The sequence below is a fragment of the Dromiciops gliroides genome, chromosome 3 (assembly GCF_019393635.1).
Source record: "Dromiciops gliroides isolate mDroGli1 chromosome 3, mDroGli1.pri, whole genome shotgun sequence".
Classification (NCBI taxonomy): domain Eukaryota; kingdom Metazoa; phylum Chordata; class Mammalia; order Microbiotheria; family Microbiotheriidae; genus Dromiciops; species Dromiciops gliroides.
In genome coordinates, this window is record NC_057863.1 from 265,876,449 (window position 1) to 265,899,637 (window position 23,189).

The 23,189-nt window shown below is 34.7% G+C and overlaps 1 protein-coding gene across 2 annotated transcripts in view; it reads right to left on the reverse strand.

Annotated features, from left to right (window-relative positions):
- ERG (ETS transcription factor ERG) overlaps positions 1-23,189 on the reverse strand; it is a 292,844-nt gene that overhangs the window by 135,970 nt on the left and 133,685 nt on the right. Inside the window, exon 1 of one of the 2 annotated variants that reach the window (XM_043993059.1) lies at positions 12,279-12,400. The exons of the other annotated variant lie outside the window; for it this stretch is intronic. Coding sequence (XP_043848994.1) covers positions 12,279-12,296 — 18 coding nt within the window. The 5' untranslated portion in view covers positions 12,297-12,400. Of the gene's footprint in view, positions 1-12,278; positions 12,401-23,189 lie in introns of those variants that run through there. 2 annotated transcript variants of the gene reach the window in all.

Consider the following 23,189-nt stretch of genomic DNA (forward strand, 5'->3'; position numbering starts at 1 on the left):
ACCCCTTCCCTGAGGCAGTAAGCAGATATAGGTTATACATGGGCAATTATAGAAAACATTACCATGTTGGTCATTTTGTACAAGAAAACTTGAATAAAAAAATAAACAAAGTCAAAAGTATCATGCTTTGGTCTGTGTTCAATCAATATCCATTCTTTTATTGGAGGCAGGTTGTTTGCTTCATCATTAGTCCTTTGGAATTGTCTTGGACCATTGTATTACAGAGAGTAGTTTAGTCTTCATCATCGTTCATAATTTTTCATCAACATTATTGATGTTACTGTGCACAATATTCTCCTGATCTTTCTGAAATCATCCTGTTTGTCATTTCTTATAGCACAATAATATTCCATTACAATCATATACCACAGCTTGTTCAACCATACCCCCAATTGATGGGCATTCTTTTGATTTCCAAAAAGAGCTGCTATAAATATTTTACAAAAATATTTGTAATAGCTCTTTTTGTGTTTAAAAAAACTGGAATTTGAGGGGATGCCATTCAGTTTGGGAATGGCTGAACAAGTTGTGGCAAATGACTATGATGGAATACTCTTGTACTATAAGAAATGATGCCAGGATGCTCACAGAAAAACTTGGGAAGATTTACATGAACTGATGCAAAGTGAAATGAGCAGAACCAGGAGAACACTGTACACAGTAATAGCAATATCATATGATGATCAACTGTGAATGACTTTGATATTCTAATACAATGACTGATCCAAGAAAATTCTGAAAGACTTAATAATGAAAAATGCTATCCAACTCCAGAGAAGGAACTGATGGAATCTGAATGAAGCATACTTTTTAAACTTTATGATTCTTGATTTTTTTTTTGGTTTATGAGAGAAAATGGAACTGAAAAATTTTTAAAGAATATAGAATACAAAATATAGATTACCTTGAGATACAAAATATTAATTTTGAGAAATTTCTTATGAGCTACTCCAACATAAAATTTTTGACTAAAATAATATATACAATCAGAGGTAGGGTATTTCAGAGAAGAGGGAATCACCTTTGGAGCCAGACAGACAGGTTCAAGTCCTACCAAGTTATGTGAGCATGGGGAAGTCAACCTCTCATTGCTCTAGGTTATTCTCTAACATTACCAGTTAGTTGCATAGAAGGTGTAAATGAAACAATTTCCAATTTAAAAAAAAAAACTATATGCATAACTGACCATAACAGTAACAAAAAAGGTTTATGACAAAATACAGCATCCATTCCTTTTAAAAACATGAGAAAGCACAGGAACAAATGGAACTTTCCTTAAAATGATAAGCAGTATCTATCTAAAACCAAAAGGAAGTATTATTTGCAGTGGAGATATACTAAAAATTTTCCCAATAAAATCAGGAGTCAAGAAAAGGTATCAATTATCATCATCATTATTCGGTATTATGCTGGAAAGGTTAGGTATAACAATAAGACAAGCAAAAGAAATTTAATGTGAATAGGCAATGAGAAAACAAAACTCACTTTTTGTATATGATATGATGGTATACTTAGAGAACCCTACAGAATCAATTGTTAAAAAAACTAATCAAAACCATTCACAACTATACTACAAAATGGTAATCATCAAAACAAACTGGTATTGGATAAAAATAGAGTGGTTGGTCAATGGAATAAGTGAAGCATACAATTTACAGAAATCAATTACCACAATCACCTGTGTTTCATAAACCCAAAGATACAATCTATTAGGACAAGAACTCACTATTCAACAAACTACTTGGAAAGCCAGAAGGCAATCTGGCAGTCACTAGGCATATCTTGCACCATACACCAAGATAAATTCAAAATGGGTACATGATTTAGACACAAAGAGTGATATTATAAGTAAATTAGAGAAGCATGGAAAAATTATCCCTCTGACCTATGGATAAGGGAAGAGTTTAAGATTAAGTAAGGGATAGAGAGGACCATGAGAGAGGATTGATGCCAAGCAGCCAAAAATAGAAGGAAAACAGCTAATGGGGGAAATTTTACAGCAAATTTCTCTGATAAAGGTCTCATTTCTCAAATATACAGAGAATGAGCCAGATTTATGGAAATTAGAGCCATTTCCCAATTGATCATTGGTCAAAGGCAGCTAGGTGACACAGTGGATCAAGTGCCAGGCTTAGTGTCAAGAAACCTCATCTTTATGAGTTCAAATCTAGTTTGAACTTATTAGCTATGTGACACTGTACATGGCACTTAACCCTGTTTGCCTCAGTTTCCTCATCTGTAAAATGAGCTTGAGAAGGAAATATAGCAAACTACTTCAGTATTTTTACCCCAAATGAGGTCACAAGGGGATGGACATGCCTGTAACAACTAAAAAAACAACAAAAAATGGATATAAACAGGCGACTTCCAGAAGAAGAAATTGAAGGCATATGCCTGACACCCATCAGATTGGGCAACCTGACAGGAAAAGAGAAGGACAAATGCTGGAGGGGATGTGGAAAAATGTGGAAGTGTGAATTGGTCCAATCATTGTAGAGAACAATTTGGAGTTGTGCCTAAAGGGCTATAAAACTGTGAATACCCTTTTACCCAGAAATACTGCAACTACATCTGTATCCCAAGGAAATCAAAGAAAGAGAAAAATTACCTCCAAGGACAGCAGTTATTTTTGTGGTGGCAAAGAATCAGAAACTGAGGAGATTCCCATCAATTAAGGAATGGCTGAACAAGTTATGGTATATGAAACTGATGGAATACTATTGTGCTATAAGAAATGATGAAGGGGGGCAGCTAGGTGGTGCCATGGATAAAGTACTGGCCCTGGATTCAGAAGGACCTGAGTTCAAATCCAGCCTCAGACACTTAACACTTACTAGCTTTGTGACCCTGGGCAAGTCACTTGACCCACATTACCCAGCCCCACCCCCACCCCCCAAAAAAAATGATGAAGGGAAAGCTTTCAGAAAAACCTGGGAAAAGTTAAATGAACTGATATTAAGTGTAGTGAGCTGGATCAGGAGAACATTGTACACAGTAACAACAATATTTTAACAATAATCAGTTGTGGAAGACTTAATAATTCTAATCAACAAGAATGATCCACTACAATTCTAAGGGACTCATGATGAAAAATATTATTCACTTCCAAAGAGAGAATTTTTGAATTCTGAGTGTAGATTGAGGCATATTTTTTCATTTTATTTTTCTTGGAGTGTTGGGTTTTTTTAATGACTAATATGGAAATATGTTTTGCATAACTTTACATATATAATGGGTATTGTATCACTTGCCTTCTTGATGGGTTGGGGAGGGGCTATAGAGAGAGAGAGAGAATTGGCAACTAGAATTTTTTAAAAGAAATTAATGTAAAATAAAGAGATAGATAAACTTACCAGTCCCTATTTCTACTATGCACCAGAATTTGTAGGGAAGGGGAATCTAATTCTCTTATTGCTCGATGTCTTAGATTTTAGAGCTGTGAACATGAGCAAGAATCCTGTCTTCTGAAAACACCAATCATTTAAAAATCACCAATCATTTAAAAATCAGTGACACTTTGATGGCTTTGATTTGAGTAGATTAACTAATTGTCATCCAATTAGTGTTTTAAGAGTCACCAATTGGCAATCTGAATCCATTGGTCAGAATTCAACTGACTGGAAGTGGCTAAATTCAATAAAACACAAATTCATTGTTTTTACTACATCTCTTTGGCTTGGCATCTCATCTCTGATGAGATGGAGGAGAAAATAAGTGCCAATCCTGAAACCCTTCTGGGAGAGATTGAGGCAAAGACACGGGGACTCATTGGTCGGTTTTGCTTGCTTTTTTCCCTTCCCCTTGTCCCTTTTATACACATGAAGACCATATATTTCTCTTATCTTTCTCATAAGTGAGATGAAATATATTTTCTTCAAGTGTGTTTTATAAATGAGTTAAAGATCTTACATCTTACTGAGAATCTCTTTTCTTATATTAAAGAGCAAACTGTATGATTGAGTCTAGCATGATGAGATCACCTGAATGTTATTTTAATACCTAATTTTTTGGTTTTAATTTTTTAGTTTATTTTTAATAAGTAATCCTACAAATTGTAAAACAGTAAAGCCTATGAATGCATCTTATATACATGTATCTTGGACTCAATTTAAGAGGGAAGATGGATTTTCCTCCTTTTCTCCTTTCCATCTTTTCTTTCCTTAGTTTCTTTCTACCCTATCTTCCTTCCCTCTGCAGAAAAGCAAATAACCAGTTTGTCTCTATTTTTCCTTCTGGATTTTTTAAGGTTTTTGACATCATCTTGCTCCCCCCAAACCCCACATATTTAATCCATTTCCAAATCTTGTTTCTAACTCCAAACTAGTCCTCAGATGTTCCCTTCTCCTCACTCACCTAGTCACAATCCTAGTACAGGCTCTTATTATCTCTTACCTGGACTATTGATTGCAATTATCTTCTAACTGGTCACTCTACCTCATGTCTCTTTCCACTCCAATCCACCTTCTACTCAACTGTCAAGGTTATTTATGTAGGACCATGTCTACCTTCTGCTCACTGAGTCACAGTGGCTCCCTATTACTTCCAGCATTAAATAATAACTACTCATGTGGCATTTAAAGTTGCCTAAAACTGGAGTCATTTTTATACTTAGTTCCCTCTGCACTCTACTTCCTCATCTTCATTTTTTAGTTTCTCTGGATCCTTCCAAGAATAAGTTCAAATCCTAGTTTCCTTAAAATATCCTCCTAGGTCCATTCCCTCCTCATTTAGCTAATACTGCCTCCTCCTGGGGCAGCTAGGTGGCACAGTAGATTAAGCACCAGCCCTGGATTCAGAAGTACCTGAGTTCAAACCCAGCCTCAGACACTTGATACTTACTACCTGTGTGACCCTGGGCAAGTCACTTAACCCTCATTGCCCCACCCAAAAAAAAAATACTGCCTCCTCCATTCAGATTACCTTCCATTTACTCTGTTTATAATAAATATAGCTAGCCCTTTACATTTTTTATCCCTCATTAGAATGTTTGCTTCTTGAGTTCAGGGACTGTTTTTGCCTTTCGTTTTTATTCCTAGTAGTTAGCACAGTGCCTGACATCCAGTAAGCTCTTGATAAATATTTAAGGGCTGAATGAGTGGCACTGTTTAGAGAAAAATCAAGGCTGTAGGGAGAGGCAATCTATACTCAGATTCTCCAGTCACTAATTATTCTCTGTATCCCTGAGGAAATTTTTACCTTAAGAAAAATGTGATCCTAAGATTAACAGAATGGTATAAAACTTGCATATACAACATATACATTTAATTTATACATTTCTACAATGTTTATATTAATATAAATACATAACACATTTCTATTATTTCTATATAATTACATTATTTGTATATTATTTATCTAAATATATATATATATATAAGCCTTCTAAACACACACATGTGTGTTTTCAGAAGATAATAATTGGTGGTTTATTTGTTTTAGTTTTTTATGTGAAAACCCCAAAACCAGTATCTTTCATGAGAAATAAGAATATTTGTTCAATAACAAATATCAGAAAGGTATTTCTTGGTGGGTATGGTAATTGTTGTATGATTCTTATCACTCCCTACCTATTTCTTATCACTTCTCCTTAGTTACTGCAGAACTAGAAGAGGGACACACAAGACTGAGGGCCATTTTGTATTTGGTTTTATGCTGACTTACCAATGATCTTCAAGAATATTCTTTTAACCCCACAGAATTTTGTACATTGTGCTCAATCAATATTGCTATATTTCAGTGACACAGCTAACAAATATCTTGTGAAGTGATGAGTCCAAACATTCAAGTTTTTGATTTGGCTTTTAATTCCCATATCAGTGGATCTACAAATTGGGGAATATTTACCCAGAATGACTCCAACATATGCATGTCACAAAGCTCATTTGGGGAGTGGTGGGGAGCTTTTGTATCCACAGAGTGAATCCTTGAATGGGGTTCCATATTCCGATTTAGGACCTTCATTAGGCTATCCAGGAATGTTGATTCCAGAGATGATAACATCTGAATTTGTTTTTCATAATTGTTTAGTTTTGCTGATAAATGTTCAAAAATTTTAAATAAACATCATGAAAGTTGTAAATAGCTAAGGAAATGTCTCGGAGAGGCTATCTCCTTAACAAGAAATGTTCTTAAAAAAAAGAAAAAGAAAAGAAAAAGAAATGTTCTTCAGGCAGTTAGGTAGCACAGTGGATAGAGCACTGGCCCTGGAGCCAGGAGGACCTGAGAATAAATCTGGCATCAGACACTTGACACTTACTAGCTGTGTGACCCTGAGCAAATCATTTAACCCTAATTGCCTCACCAAAAAAAAGTAAAAAGAAATACTCTTCTCTTTTTTTAGAAATCTATGCCCTCCACAAACCAAGGTATTCCCACTTTTTCCTTCAAATCTTCAATTCCTTAAAATATAGATCAAAAATGGTAACTAAATATATATGTTTTTTCAGGTGGATTTGATCAATTAAAGTATCTGCAAGGGAAATCAATAAGCAATTTTCAATTATAAATTATGTATGGAAAGGGTTTTAATTTTTTAAAAAGACAAATTATACCTCTACATCTAAGGACATAAGATTATATGGAAGACATTTCTATCTGGAAAAGATAGGAAGATATTCCTATCTGGAAGAAAAGATTTTATATTTAATATGTCTTTTATTATTAAGAAGTTGTAGAAAAAGAAAGTTGAATGGAATAATTCATTTTCAACTTAAGCTATGGACTAATGGATACTTATGTGACTGAATTCTAATTCCTTTTTCATGTTCCCCAAAAACCTAACAGCAAATGTTTTTTTGTTCAATGTAGGCTTACATTTCAGTGTTTATTTCTTTTCCATCTGAATACTAAACATTATGTATGCATCATAAACTAAAAAATTACAATTTCAAAAAATAAATGCCATTTCTTATTACTTAATGTCAATTGTAAGAAAACATTAATCAATCAATCCATCTATCCATCCAATTTTTGGTTCAGAATCAAAATACTCAAAGAGAAAAAGAAAAAATCCTGCAAGTCCAGAATTGACAAAAAGATTACCAGAATCTGTAGGCACTGGAAGAAGGATCCAGAATAAGAAGTGAGAATGAGTTCAGGGGAGCAGGCTAGAAGCCCTGACTGGGAATTCCAAGGAATCCCCAGGAACCACAGAGTTCTGAATAAGAAGATTGATGCCTTTCAGCACTTTGAGCACACATAAGAGAAGATAGATGCCAGTGGCAAAAGTCCAGAAATCAAGTTTAAAACCAAACAGGAACCAGCCACCCATTCAAGAGTGCAGGAGGGGGTTCACATTGGCACTGAAATCAAGTACTAAATCAGAAATTGAGACTGGAAAATACTGATAAACAAGGAAAAAACACGAAACAAAATGGTTGTTTATGAGTCAAGAGAAGAGAAACACTCAAAAGAGAGTTAGCTCTACAACAGCTATAAATAAAACTTCATAGGAAGAAAAAATGGCTTGACTACAAGAACTAAAAGAACAGCCCCCCAAAAGGGGGGAATACATTATTTAACCTAGTATTTAAAAAAGAAATTATATACCATAATTGAACTCCCATAGGAAAAAAAGACTCAGGACCAAATGAAATTCCAAGGAATTCCTATAAAACATTCAAAGACCAAATATTAAATAAACTATTTGCCAAAATAGGAAAAGTAACTCTTTGAAACTCTATAATTCAAATATGGTCTTGATATCTAAATCAGAGGTAGACAAGACAGAGAAAGGAAACTATAGACCAATATCCCTAACAAATAGTGACATAAAAATGTTAAATAACACATTGGCAAATAGGTTTCAGAAAAAAAGCATTAAAAAGAATGTATTAATTCCATGAATATGGGCGTGGTTCAATATAAGGAAAATTATAAACATAATAGACAATAATGATAAGAAAACAATAAAAATCATGATTGTATTAATAGATGCTAAAGAAAATCTGACAATTTCTAACATCTATTTCTCTTTTTTAAAAAACACTAGAAAGCATAGGAATAGATATGAATCACTTCACAAAAAAAGATCAAAGGAAACAGAGAGAGATTCACACAAAATAAAGCAGCACATTTTGTATAGCAAAGAACCTAAAACTAATGTAGTTAGTATCCATCAACTGTGGAGGGGCTAAACAAATTGCTGTCTATTAATGTAATGGAATACTATTGAACTTTAGGAGAAACCTGGGAAGCTCATCACCTGTATGAATTGATACAGTTAAGTGTGCAGAGATAAGAGAACAATTTATACAATAATAACATTATAAAGAAGAATGAGTCTGAAGGACTTGAAAATTATGATTAATACAATCACCATCTGTGACTCCAGAGGACTAATGATGAAACATGTTACCCTCCTCCTCATGGACAGCTGGTTGACTCAGTGTACAGAATATGACATACATTTTCTGACACCAATGGGGCAATTTGTTTTGCATAATAACACAGAATTGTTATAAGGGCTTTGTTTTTTGCTCTTTTTTTCAACAGTAGAGTGAAGAGAAGATGAGAGAGGATACAGATAAGGGAGAGGAGAAGGGAGAGAGGAAGAGGGAGAGAAAGAGGGAGAAAGAGAGAGACCGAGACACAGAGACAGAGACAGAGAAATTTTAAGTTCTTAGAATTTGCCAAGAACGGAAGAAGCAAGCACTGGCCCTGGATTCAGGAGGACCTGAGTTCAAAACCCAGCCTCAGATACTTGACACTTACTAGCTGTGTGACCCTGGGCAAGTCACAACCCCAATTGCCTTACCAAAAAGGCAAGAAGCACATACAAGCAGAGCAGCTTTGAGAGGTTGAACTTCTGTACTTTATCAATTTCATATTCCTCTTTTTCTATTCTACTATTATATGAGAATGCCTATTATTTGGCATTTGCTGAATTAAGAAGAAAAAAGAAGAGTACAAACAAAGCATTGTTTACAATTCAGAAAAGAATAGAAGTTTCAGAGGGAAAGAAACAAGAAAGGCAATTTTTGAACTAGTAGACTTTATTATGTAATTCAAAATAAACATGATATATGTAATGAAGATTCATGGTTTCATATACAGTCTTCTTTTGTGTTCTTTGTATATAAAATACTCATGTTTGTTGGTATTTGTCCATGTTTAAAATTATAAGCATTTAAGAATTTACATAATCAGGAAGTATTTTTAAGCACTAGCTAAGTCCCTGAAACTTGTGCTAGTATTTCAAGGAAATATTTTAAAATATTTTAGAAGGCAATTGAAAGAATAATACTATTCTTTCTATCTTGTTTCTTTAATAAACTTCAGCATTCTCAATTAATGAGGTTGGGACTTAGCTGTTCTTCGCTTAAATGCTACATTATACTTGGAATACTTTATAAACATTTCTATGAGAGAGGTAAATGCCAATATTTACATTGGAAAATGAAGTAACTAAAGTATATGTGTTTCTTTGCGTCATGAAACAAATCTTTGCTATAACTGTAATTCAAAATATGGCTTTCTCTTAATCAAGTTATTTGTATTGTGCCCTTTAGTTTTAAGTCCAGTATGCAGGTTCCCTGAAATTTGTAGGCAAAAATCTTTTAATCTAATCTTCAAAGCCAAGAACACTCATATATAAAAGAACAATAACACATGCAGTTTAATTAAAAACTTACATTTCTCTTGCTATATAAATTTTGTTGCTAATTTCAAATTACCACTGGGGTAAAAAGGAATTACTATTACTATATACAATGGGTTAGATATATCAATTCTTAGTTCTTCAATAGGGAATACCCAAAGGTACATTAAAATATTAATTATAAAATCTAACATTGAAGCACAAAAATTGAATTATGTCATAAATTTTATGTTTAATCAAGCAATTGGTCTATTTCCTGTAATATAAAAAGATATAGAAGATCAGATCAGATATTATCTTGAGATAATTGAGACTATATTTCCCAATTTTAATAAATATCCATAATTTCTTTGCTAATTTTAGCTAATATAAATAAACCTGAAGGTACCAGTCCAAGATATTTTTCTACTACATATATAAAACAAGTTTATAAAATTATCTCATTACTCAGGAAAATTAATGGACACTTGCATTAAAAGTACTTATTTGCAGAATGACCTACCTTATTTGAACATGTGATAAGTATTGATTCATTTAGAACATGTATAGCTTACAAAAATATATAATGTATAAACACTATGGTTAACATATTAACTATCATCCTGTAAAAATGTAAAACACTTATAAGGAAATACTTATGTTTATTAACAATATTGAAAATACTCTAACTTCAAAAAGTACATATTTAAATGTATTCTAGTATAACAAAAAGGTGATACAGTTCCATTACCCTTTGGGCAAAGTTATTTGCTCAGATAAAGGACTTACATATCAGTAGACTTGATAGATGCCCTCTTGCATGCTATAGTTTTGTGCCTTTGTGGATAGTTTTGTACAAAACTATATTTTTTGCCAAGCTCTGCTTCATAATTCATGAAGATATACAACATATCTCAAAATTTCCAAAGTGTATTGTATATATGGTAGGCCCTATGTAGAAATAATTTATTGGGGAACATCGGCAAGAATTCTACATAAGAAGGCATGAATTGGTTGCAAACAGCACCTTTAAGAGGGTATCCACTTCAGTGAAATTACAGATCCACTGAAGTATTAAAACATCATTTATTTATTTATTTTGCTTCTATGAAACAGCTATTATCCATTATGTAAATGGAAAGAAAAGGTAACATTTCATATGTACAGTTTAACTTTTCCTGTCTTTAATAAATAAAAATGACAATACATCAAAACTTTTTTTTCAAAAATTTGTTGCTTTTATCAAATTAGTTACACAGAAGTTCTAATACCTGACCTGTCTAGATTAAACTAGTAGAAGTCTCCATAAAATGACAATTCATAGTTCGCTGGTACATGAATTTTTAAATACCATGGGTCACATCATGTTCCCTGAAACATAGCACAGCATAACATAACAAAGCATAACACAATATAACATAACATTTTAAAAGCCTAATATAGCAAAGAAAATAAAATTAATATTTCTGCTATGATCCAGGAATAGCATTAGAAGAAAATCCGCTGTAATGTATCATTCTTACAGATTACAATAAAACCCAACTAAAGCGATTTTTTTTTCTGTTTTGGCTCTCCACACTTATTTCTAGACAAACTTTTCCATTTTCCTGAGTTTTTTTTAACGTGAACTAGAATCTTAAATAAAAACACAAATTTCACTTCAACATTTTGTAGCAAAGTTAATAGCATGTAATAAACACAATCTCCTCCTGTATTTGGGGTCTGATTTGGTTCCTTTTTGGTGGTGGTGTTTGGGCAATAGTAGAAAAGTACAAAAGTATCTCCAAGTCATGGGGTCACTGAAAATATATATGATAGTACTTAAATATAGTCAGGCCTTGTTGATTTGCAGGATACATAAAATTAATGTAATTTCTAAAAATTAGGCCATATTTAGAATTTTATCTTTACAACTATCACTATAGTTATCTACATTGTATCTCTATGGAAATACATGCAAAGAAAATACATGGCTTTATTTACAGTCAGAGAATCAGCCATAAAGTTATTACTTCTAAAAACAGCAAAAATATTTTGCTCTAAATAAAACTTAAGCATTGTTAACAAAGAACTTAGATACTCTATTTTCTTAGTACCACTGAATCACAAACATTTTGCACACATATGTAGATGAACATAATTTGTATTCTATACAAAGTAGCCATCAGCATGTAGATCTCACACAACCAACTAATAATAACTGTAAGTTCCATTGAGAAGAATGGCTTGCCAGGTGTCCCTTCAATTCTATTTGAAAGGCTTTGCATTGTTGAGCATCAGAATGTTATTCAAAAGTATCCCAAAATTAAACATTTGTAAGAACATTTTTTACTCAGCCTGCTACTGCTTTCCAGGTTAGTTCAGCTTCTAGTCAGATATACATCCCAGTCGTACAAAATGATAGTTAAAGAAAATGAAAATTCAAAGGTTCCGCAAAATATGGCTTTGCAAAAGTAATCCATGGTACTGAGTGGTTAATTTAAAAACCCTATTTTTTTTCTGAGTTTGAAGTTTTTAAACCTTGCGGATGGTTGGAGTAGGAAAAAGGAAATTTACTAGGCAGTACAAAGGAAATCTTGTTGTCCTCTATTGTGGCAGTGGGGGTGTTACCCAATCCTAACTTATCTATGTTGATAAAGGAAATCAAAAGCAGAGTAACAAGAAAAAAGTTACTATCAAATCAAAAAGTACCCATCCTTACCTTAATAGTGCTGGCCATAGTGCATTCAAGTTTATTAATCGTTAATTATTGATAATAATAATTATTGCTTCTCTCTGACCAGAAAGTAGTTTTGATGAGGTTGTTTAAAGCGGATGAGATTGTGCTAAGTCTGGGAAATGAAGTCAGCCAATGGCAGGAAGAGGTTTCTATTGGTCCTGGCTACATGACTCGAAGAAACAGGATATTTGGGAGCAGAGAGATAAGGGACCCTAAAAACAATGTTGTTTTTCTTGACTACATACAGCCAAGATTTGCTTTTTTTTCCCTAATTAAAAAGAAGTGTCAATTGCTTGTGACTGACTGCTTGGGCAGGTGTGATTAGCTATGCACTGTGTGTAACATTCTGCACTGAAGCAGGATGCAGGTGATGGGCCAACTGGGCCAAGTACTGTGCAGTTTCACATAGGCTAGTCCCTGGAGACCTACATAGTTAATATGTCTACCAAACAGGACCACCAGGTATTGACGGTTTCTGTCCTGTATCATTATTTATAAGGAATCAGATAAATCAAGGATCCCTGGCCTTGTGACTTCCTCACGAAAGGAAGCTGTCAGGTAAAGTTCACTTAACAGAGACAAGAGATATTTATTAATAGTTTTTTTTTTTAATACTTTAAAGTTTCTAGTAAATGTCTAATCCTCAAAGCATCTTAATTACACCTTTTACTTTTTCTCCTACAACATGTGCAAATTTAAAGATTTTAGAATTTTATGAATCAAAGTAAACAAAACAAGAAGAAAGTGTCTTTATTTTACTAAAAATCCAAATACATACTCAAAATTTCCTCAGTTCACTAAAATCATACAAGGCCACTGGGAATATTGCCACTTGGCAAAAGTCACAAAGGCAAAGAAACTTGGACACCCTTGGGATTTGCCTGTATGTTCTGTGAAATGATTAATTAAGAAATTTTCAAAACTGAATCCATAAGTTCAGGGTCACATGTTTTTTTGTTTTTCTTTCTCCTGATAACAACAACAACAACAACAATAGCAGCTAACAGTCAGACAATGAATACAGACATGCACATTACTTAGAGAATTTCCTACATAACTTTTATTACTCAGTTTCAGGAAATGACATACTCTGGCAGTAACATTTTGCCTAGACAGGCTACAGGAAAGTTACACAAGTAAAAAGGTGTGGCCCAAATATGTAACAGAAGAGAACACAATAGAGTCAAATCCTGAATCAAAGTCAACTAAAAGTTTCAGCTAATTGATCAAGGAGCTGATTTAATGAAGCCATAAAGCCTACACAATTCAATACAGATCACAGTTCTCATTTTTGTAAATTAGACCACTTATCTTTTGTCTTCCTTTAGAAAAAAAATAACTGATTTTACCTTTGAGCCTGGTCAAGAAAGATGACTTATATTAATTTTTTTCTTTTCTGTGTGAAAATCAAAACCTGACTGGTTTATAGCAGTTGTATTTGGTGGGAATGTTGATTTCCTTTCCTTTCATCTCTAAACAATGAGTGAGATGAGTAGCTGATTAGAAATTCATTTCCCCTTAGTTTTCAAAACACTTAGAGCTATTTTATATGGGTAATTTCTACCCAATGTCCTTTAGTTTCTCTTTTTTCATTAGAAGTAGTAGTTTAAAAAAGCACTATAATATACAGTGCTCTACTATGGTTGTACTCAACTTCAATCTTTAAAGTACAGTTCAATAATATGGAAAAATAGACAAAAGAAAATTCATGATCCTATACAGTTGATTCCTTTCTATTTCTTCATAACTCAATATAATCTTTGTCTCTGCAGTGGAAAACATCAAGGATTTTATTTTTGTTGAAGTGTTCCAGCACTGGAACTCTGCATTTTCCCTGTCTCAAATATAATACAACCAAAAAAAAAGTCTAAATGTAGTGGGGTTTTTCTGAGTCAGTGTAATTTTTTTTCTTTCCTAGACATAAAAAGAATCTAAAAAGTTATTTCTTTGAAAATATTTGTAAATTTAAAAATAAAAAGACACTAATTTATGCTTTTTAGTGTTTTTTAATAGGAATGCATTTGTATTTTGTCAAAAGCTTTTTCTGCATCTATTGAGACAATCATCTGATTTCTGTTGGATTTGTCATTGATATGGTCAATTATATTGATCGTTTTCCTAATACTTAACCATCTCTGCATTCCTGGTATAAATCCAATCTGGTCATAGTGTATGATCTTTTTGATATATTGCTATAATCTTCTTGTTAGCAATTTGCTAAAAATTTTTGCATCAATATTCATAAAGGAAATTGATGTATATTTTTCTTTCTCTGTTTTTACTCTTCCTGATTTAGGTATCAGAAACATAGCTGTGTCATAAAGGGAATTTGATAGGACTCCCTTTTTTCATATTTGTACAAATACTGCATATAATATTAGAATTAATTGAAATGTTTGAAAGAATTCACTTGTGAATCCATCTGACCCTAGGGATTTTTTTTCCTTAGGGAGCTCATTGATGGCTTGTTCAGTTTCCTTTTTCTAAGTAAGAGAGGGTTACTTAAGTATTTTATTTTCTCTTCTGTTAATCTGGACAATTTATATTTTGTAAATTGCCATCCATTTCATTGAAATTGTTAGATTTATTAGCACATAATTGGGCAACATAGCTCCTAATATTTGTTTTAATTTTCTCTTCATTGGTGGTAAATTTGCCCCTTTAATTTTTGATACTGGTAATTTGGTTTTCTTCTTTCTTTTTTTAAATTCAGATTAACCAGTGGTTTGTCATTGGGTTTTCATAAAACCAGCTTCTAGTTTGATTTATTGATTCAATGGTTTCCTTTCAATTTTATTAATCTCTGTGGATTTTCAGGATTTCTAACTTGGTTAATTAGGGATTTTTAATTTGTCCTATTTCTAATTGTTTTAGTCTATGCCCAATTCATTGATCTTCTCTTTCTCTATTTTACTGATGTATGCATTTAGAGATATACATTTTCCTCTAAGTACAACTTTGACTACATCCCATAAATTTTGGTATGTTGTCCTATTGTTGTTATTCTCTTTAATGATTTGTTCTTTGACCCACTCATTCTTTAGGATTTAATCATTTAGTTTCTAATTATTTTAATCTATATTTCCATGGCCCTTTATTGAATTGATTTTACTGCTTTATGATCTTAAAAGGATGCATTTAATATTTCTCCTTTTCTGCAGAAATTGTGAGGTTTTGTGTCCTGATATGTGGTCGATTTTTGTGTGGGTACCATGTACTACTGAGAAAAAGGTATATGCTTTTCTATCTCCAATCAATTTTCTCCAGTGATCTATCATAACTAATTTTTCAAAAATTCTATTCACTTCCTTAACTTCTTGTTTATTTTGTGGTTAGATTTATCTAGTTTTTTGTTTGGTTTTTTTTTAGTGAGGCAATTGGGGTTAAGTGACTAGCCCAGAGTCACACAGCTAGTTAAGTATTAAGTGTCTGAAGCTGGATATGAACTCAGGTACTCCTGACTCCAGGGCCGGTGCTCTATCCATTGTGTCATCTAGCTGCCCCAGATTTATCTAGTTTTGAGAGGAGAAAGTTAAAGTCCACCACTGGTATAGTTTTAATGTCTTGTTTCCTCCTGTAATTCATTTAATTTTTCCTTTAAGAATTCTGATGCTATGCCATTTGGTGCACATATGTTTAGTATTTATATTACTTCATTGTCTCTAGTACCTTTTAGGAAAGTGTACTTCCCTACTTGTCTCTTTTAATTAGATCTATTTTTGCTTTTACTTTGTCTAAGATCATGATTGCTACAATTGTTTTGGGGTTTTGGTTTTTGCTTCAGCTGAAGCATAATAGACTCTGTTACAGCCCCCCCCCCTTTTGTTTAATACTTGTGTCTCTCTGCTTCGAGTATCTTTCTTGTAAACAACATATTTTATGATTCTGGTTTTTAATCCACACTACTATCAACTTCTGTTTTATGGGTGACTTCATCCCATTCACATTCAGAGTTATGATGACTATTTGTGCACTTCCCTCCATCCTACTTTTCCCCCTGTTTATCCTCTCTCTTTCTCCTTTCACCCTTGACCTCCTCAAAAGTATTTTGTTTCTTACCACTGTCTCCTCCAATCTACCCTCCCTTCTATCAGCAGCCTCCTTCTCTTATCCTCATGGCTTTCTGCTTCCCTTGTAGGGTAACAGATTTTTATACATAACTGAGTGTGGGTCTTATTCCTTCTTTGAGCCAATTCTGATGAGAACAAGATTCAAGCTTTACCACGCCCCCCCCATTTTCCCCTCAACTGTGAAAGCTCTTTTGTACTTCTTTTATGTGTTATTTACCCCCATTCTGCCTATTCCTCCCCCTTCTCCCAGCGCATCCATCTTTCTAACCCCTTAATTTTTTAGGAATCATTCCATCATAGTCAACTTATACCTGTATACTCTGTCTATGTATATTCCTTCTAACTGCCCCAATAATGAGAAAGTGCTTACAATTACAAGTATCATCTCCCCATATAGGAATGTGAATTGTCTAAGTACATCAAATCCCTTAAGGTTTCTCTTTCTTATTTACCTTTTTATGCTTGTCTTGAATCTTGTATCTGAAAATCAAATATTCTATTCAGCTCTGATCTTTTCATGAAGAATGCTTGAAAGTTTCATTAAATATCATTTTTTACCCATGAAGGATTATACATAGTTTTATTGGGTGATGATTCTTGGTTGTAATCTGAGCTCCTTTGCCCTCCAGAATATCATATTCCAAACCCTCTAATCCTTATATGTAAAAGCTGATTGATCTTGTCTTATCCTGACTTTGGCTCCATGATATTTGAATTGTTTTTTTTTTTTCTGGCTGCTTGCAATAGTCCTCTGGAATTTGGGTACAATATTCCTGAAAGTTTTCATTTTGGGATCTCTTTCAGGAGTTAATTGGCAGTCTATTTTACCCTCTAGTTCTAGAATACCAGGGCAGTTTCCTTTTATCATCTGTTGAAATATGATATCTAGGTTCTTTTTCTGATAATGGCTTTCAGGTGACCCAATAATTCTTAGATTATCTCTCCTTGATCTATTTTCTAGGTCAGTTGTTTCTCCACTGAGATATTTCAATTTTTTTCTATGTTTTTTCATTCTTTTGATTTTGTTTTATTGATTCTTGATGTCTCATATTGTCATTACCTTCCACTTGCCCAATTATACTTTTAATGCATGATTTTCTTCAGTGAGGTTTCATACTTCATTTTCCATTTGGACAATTCTACTTTTTGAGGAGTTCTTTTCCTCGGTGAATTTTTCTACCTCTTTTTTCCATTTGACCAACTCTGCTTTTTAAGGAGTTCTTCTCTTCAACAGATTTTTGTGCCTCTTTTACCACTTGGCCCATTCTGTTTTTAACGTGGGTTTTCCAGTATTTTTGCACCTCCTTTATCAAGCTATTGACTCTATTTTCATTGTTTTCTTGTATCACTCTCAATTCTTTTTCCATTTTTCCTCTATTTCTCTTATTCTCTTCTTTTTGAGCTCTTCTGAGACCTGAGACCAATTCACATATTTCTTTTAAGCTTTGCAGGTAGCTGATTTGATTTTGTTGTCTTTTGAGTTTGTGTTTTGATCTTCCTCATCATCGTAGAAATTTTCTGTGATAAGGGTGTTTTTTTCATTGTTTGTTTATTTTTTCAGCTTATTTCTCGACTTTGAGCTTTATGTTAAAGTTGGGCTCTGCTCTTGGAGTAGAGGGGACACTGTTACAAATTTCAGGGTTTTTATGCTGCTGTTTTCAGAGCTAAGTCTGGGATTAGCAAACTCGCAGTTCTTCCAAGGGGATATGATCTAAGAAGAGGTGTGGTCACTGTTCTCCTGGCCTATGCTCTAATCTGCAAGTGACCACAAAGATTCTTTTCTGTCCTATAACTATGACTGGGGCCCTTGCTCAAACTAGTACTCCTCCTCACCCTGGGACTGCAACCCAGAACCACATATGAGCAATGCAATAGAGTCCTATTCCCAGTGCCAGCAAAGGGTCTCTTGTAATCTTCTTCTAGCCAACTGCTCCACCTCCTTATTGTCTGTGGGCTGAGAGCTCTAGAAACCACCACCCTCCTGATTCAGTCACACCTAACGCCTGCTACTGGCTTGCCTGGCATCATGGTGCACCTTGTGTTGGACTGTGCTCCACTCTCACTCCCAGTGAGACACATTTCTACTGACTTTTCATGTTGTCTTAAGCTAAAAAGTTGTTTCACTGGGGCGGCTAGGTGGCGCAATGGATAAAGCACTGGCCCTGGATTCAGGAGTACCTGAGTTCAAATCTGGCCTCAGACACTTAACACTTACTAGCTGTGTGACCCTGGGCAAGTCACTTAACCCCCATTGCCTCACCAAAAAAAAAAAAAAAAAAGTTGTTTCACTCTAAAGTTGGTTCTACTGCTCTGGAATTTGTTTTGAGTTATTATTTTAATGTTGTTTGGAGGTGAATTTGGGAGAGCCCAGGCAAATCCCTGCCTTTACTCTACCATCTTGGTTATGCTCCTTATCAGTAACATTTATGTTTCTAAATAATATAAATTGGTGACCCATATGAACCAAGATATTTCATCTCTATGTTAATGGAATCATTTCTGAGCCAGCTTGGAAAATGATTTAGAGCGCAAGTGTTTCATGTATAATGTTCTGTGGCACAGAGGTTGATGCACATATTTCCAGAGCTACCTCAGCGTTTGGGAGGCTCCAAAGAAAGACATGAGAGAGAAGCAGTATTAGACAGTCTACCAAACTGAAGGTCTACAGAGCCATTGTACTGACTTCACTGTTGTATGCCTGTGAAACCTGAAGAGGCCAGTACCGTGCCAGGAAACAGAATCACTTCCATTTGAATATGAGGTAGATTCTGAAGAACACCTGGCAAGATAAGCTACTAGGAGCTAAGGTTCTTTCTGAAGCTGAAGTGCCAAGAATTTAAACTCTACTACAGAGAGCACAACTCTGATGGGCTGGCCACATTGTTCCTAAAAGACTATTTTATTGATAACTCAGATAAGGCAAGTATTTACACTGAAGTCAAAAGGAGTAATATAAAGACATTCTCTCTGAAGAACTTTGGAACTGATTGGGAGAGATGGGAGACACTGGCACAGGACTGCCCAGCTTGGTGTGCCCACATCAAAGAAGGTGCTATGCTCTATGAGCAAAGCAGAATCTCAAAGTTTCAAAGGAAATGTGAGATGCACAAATTTAGAGCCATGACCACTCATATGTTCATATGGACTATTAGTGCCTGGCCTTGGTGGAACCTCCCAAACTGTATTGGTCTATTCAGCTACCATCAGATACACTGTACATTGATCCTGACAGAGTGATGTCATTTTGGTCCTCATCAAGAATAAAGGGCAGGGGCAGCTAGGTGGCACAGTGGATAAAGCACTGGACCTGGATTCAGAAGGACCCGGGTTCAAATCTGGCCTCAGACACTTGACACTTACTAGCTGTGTGACCCTGGGCAAATCACTTAACCCCAATTGCCTCACTTAAAAAAAAAAAAAAAGAATAAAGGGCAGGGGGCAGCTAGGTGGCGCAGTGGATAAAACACCGGCCCTGGATTCAGGAGTACCTGAGTTCAAATCCGGCCTCTGACACTTGACACTTACTAGCTGTGTGACCCTGGGCAAGTCACTTAACCTCTATTGCCTGCCCCAAAATAAAAATAAATAAATAAATAATTTTTTTTAAAAAAAGGAATAAAGGGCAACAGGGGGCAGCTAGGTGGTACAGTAGATGGAGCGCTGGCCCTGGAGTCAGGAGTACGTGAGTTCAAATCTGGCCTCAGACACTTAACACTTACTAGCTGTGTGACCCTAGGCAAGTCACTTAACCCCAATTGCCTCACCAAAAAAAAAAAAAAAAAAGAATAAAGGGCAACAACCAACCAACCAGAGTGCTGCTGAACTTGGAGTCAGAAAAACCTGTATTCAAATCCTATCTCTGATACTTAATAGCTATATGACCATGGGCAAATCATTTAACTTTATGATCCTTAGATTGTGTAGGTTGGTAGAGGGTTTTTTAAGAGCAGTTTAGGTCATTTTCTTAATCCTACAAAGAGAATTCATAAGATAATGTTTTTTTGTTCTGAAATAACCTGACTCAGGCCCATCCGTAAGTAATTTAAATTTGATCAAAAAATGAAATAAGACACTCATAGGCCATTTGACACTTAACAAAAGGAGATCTGCATAGCCATAAGGACAGCGTATTCAAGGAGGCTATGTGTTGAAGAGATCCGAAGTTGAATGATCCTCCCTTGCCTGAGTTCCCCATTATGTCTATTTCATACTCGGGTAACCAAGAAATTATTTCAACAGCCTGAGCCCTTAATCCTCGGAGCTAATTAAGTTTCAAGGGTGGTTTCAATGTATTTTGAGGAGAAAAATATCACTTCCACATATTTAATATATTTTAAGCTTCACTTCACTTAAGGCAGCTAGGTGATGCAGTGGATAGAGTGCTGGGCCTGGAGTCAGGAAGTCCCATATTCCTGAATTCAAATCAAGGTCAGACACTTTTACTTGCTTTGTGATCCCAGGCAAGTCCCTTAACCCTATTTGCCTCAGTTTCCTCATCCATAAAATGAGCTGGAGAAAGAAATGGCAGACCGCTTCAGTATCTTTGCCAAGAAAACTCCAAATGGGGTCATCAACAGTTGTACACAACTGAAATAAACATACACAACTGGAAAATGACTGACTGAAAAGCTTCACTTCTCTGTTTATTCTCAACTAAATATATCCTTAATCAGAGTTCAGGGCAAAAGTAAACTGAATATCTTATTTCGTTGTTTCACTTGTAGCACTGTTAAAACTTTATAGACTATGTGTAAAGGGTTGGGTACCTATACAGAGTACCTGGAGAGGCTTCTCTCCATCTGGAGAAACTGGGAGGGAGATCTGATCTTGGGGGCATGATGCATAAGTGCCTTGTAGAGAGTATAGAATACATCTATAGAATATTTTGAAATTGGTCTATCAAACAGCTATTAAAGAAGGATAGCTTTGTTTGGCTACAGAGGCATTCACAAAGTTCTGTTAATTTCAGCTGACTTCTACCTATTTCTTTTTTGGCTTTATTTGGTAATTCCTTGGCTCATGATATCTGGTGAGAGACCGTGCTGACTTTTAGGGTTTTGAAAAGCTGTGAGAACAGGTCACAAGAATCTATAAGTCAGACCTCAAGCTGGATTTCATCGCCAGCATAGCACTGATGTACCAAGGAATGAGGAGTGTCTTTTACGTGTTATCTTCAGGACCCCAGCCTAATAGTAGCAGAGATGTAGCTCATCCAGGAGTTATGTCATGCCTACTATGTAGGAACTTAGCTTAGTCTCTAACCTTCTCTCCCAGAGACATAAGTGGTTAGGATAGAATATGTCCCTGAGGTACTTTTAAGTTTGTTTTTTATGTCTTTGAAGTATATATCGCTTTGTAAAAATCCAATCAAAAGTGGTTACATGGAATTGGGGAGGGGATCAAGTTTATGGCAATAGAGGAAAAACTACCCCAATCCCTCAGGATACCCTAAGACCTGAAGGCAAATGTAGCTAACCTGACTCTGGGAGAGAAGGAAGGCCAGAGGATGCCCACTACATATGGTTTAATCATTCATTTAAACATTTTCAGAAAGTTACACATATCTGTATGCTAAATATTAATCAAAATGAATAATATCCTTAGGACATTAACTTCTTTACATGGATCCATATTTCTTCTAATTTGATAATGAATGCTAGTCGTTTTATAAATACACTTTTATAAACAAATCAATATGTTCTGTTTATGCCACCTTTGACTTATATTACCTCATGTGCTTTTCAAATTCAGTCATACAATTTGAAATTATGTCCCAAAAACTTGTGCATACTCTTTGAATCAGTGATATCACTACTAAGTCTATGCACCAAAGAAAGTAAAGAAAGAGGAAAAGAATCCATAAATATAAAAATATTTATAACAGCTCATTTCATGGTGGCAAAGAAACTGAAAAGGCGCTGAATGGTAGAATAAGTTATAGCAACCTGGAAAGGCACAGATGAACTAATGCAAAGTGAAATGGGCAGAACCAGGAGAACAAACAATATTACTGTAAAGAAAAACAACTTTGAAAGACCTAGAAACTCTGATAAACACAATGGAATAGAGGCAGCTAGGTGGCACAGTGGATAGAGCACCAGCCCTGGATTCAGGAGGACCTGAGTTCAAATCCAGCCTCAGACACTTGACACTTACTAGTTCTATGACCTTGGGCAAGTCACTTAACCCGAAGTGCCTCACAAAAAAAAAAAAAAATGGAATAGTTCCAGAGTACTCTTGATGAAATATGCTATCTACCTCCAAATAGAGAGGTAATGGACTCAGAGTATAAAGACATATATGCATATTTATAGATATGACATGACTAATGCAGGAGTTTGTTTTGACTGAATATACATACTTATAATGAGTTTTGTTTCTTTTGCTTTCTCAATGAATGAGGAGAGGGAAGGTAGAAGGGAAACAATTCAGAACTGAAAATGAATGAAAATTAAATTTTTCAAATATATTAATAAAAATATAAAATTCAGGCATGCTATGCTTGTCGACTTCGGAAAGCAGGGTGCCACTTATAAATCCATTAATAATACCTGTCCAAAGTTAAACTAAGAAAAATCACATTTTTGAAGTAATAAATTAGCTTTACAATGGCTCCTCTAATACTACCAAATGAATTGGGCGTGTGTGTGTGTGTGTGTGTGTGTATACATTTATTTTTTTGTTTATTGCACAAGATGTGCATGAAGCTGCAAATCTGTGATTTTATTGATTTCCCTGTACTGATGCAGATTAACAATTCAACCATAATTTATTTTACTAACAGCTATCTGAGACACTAACAGGTTAAATAATTTGCAGAGGG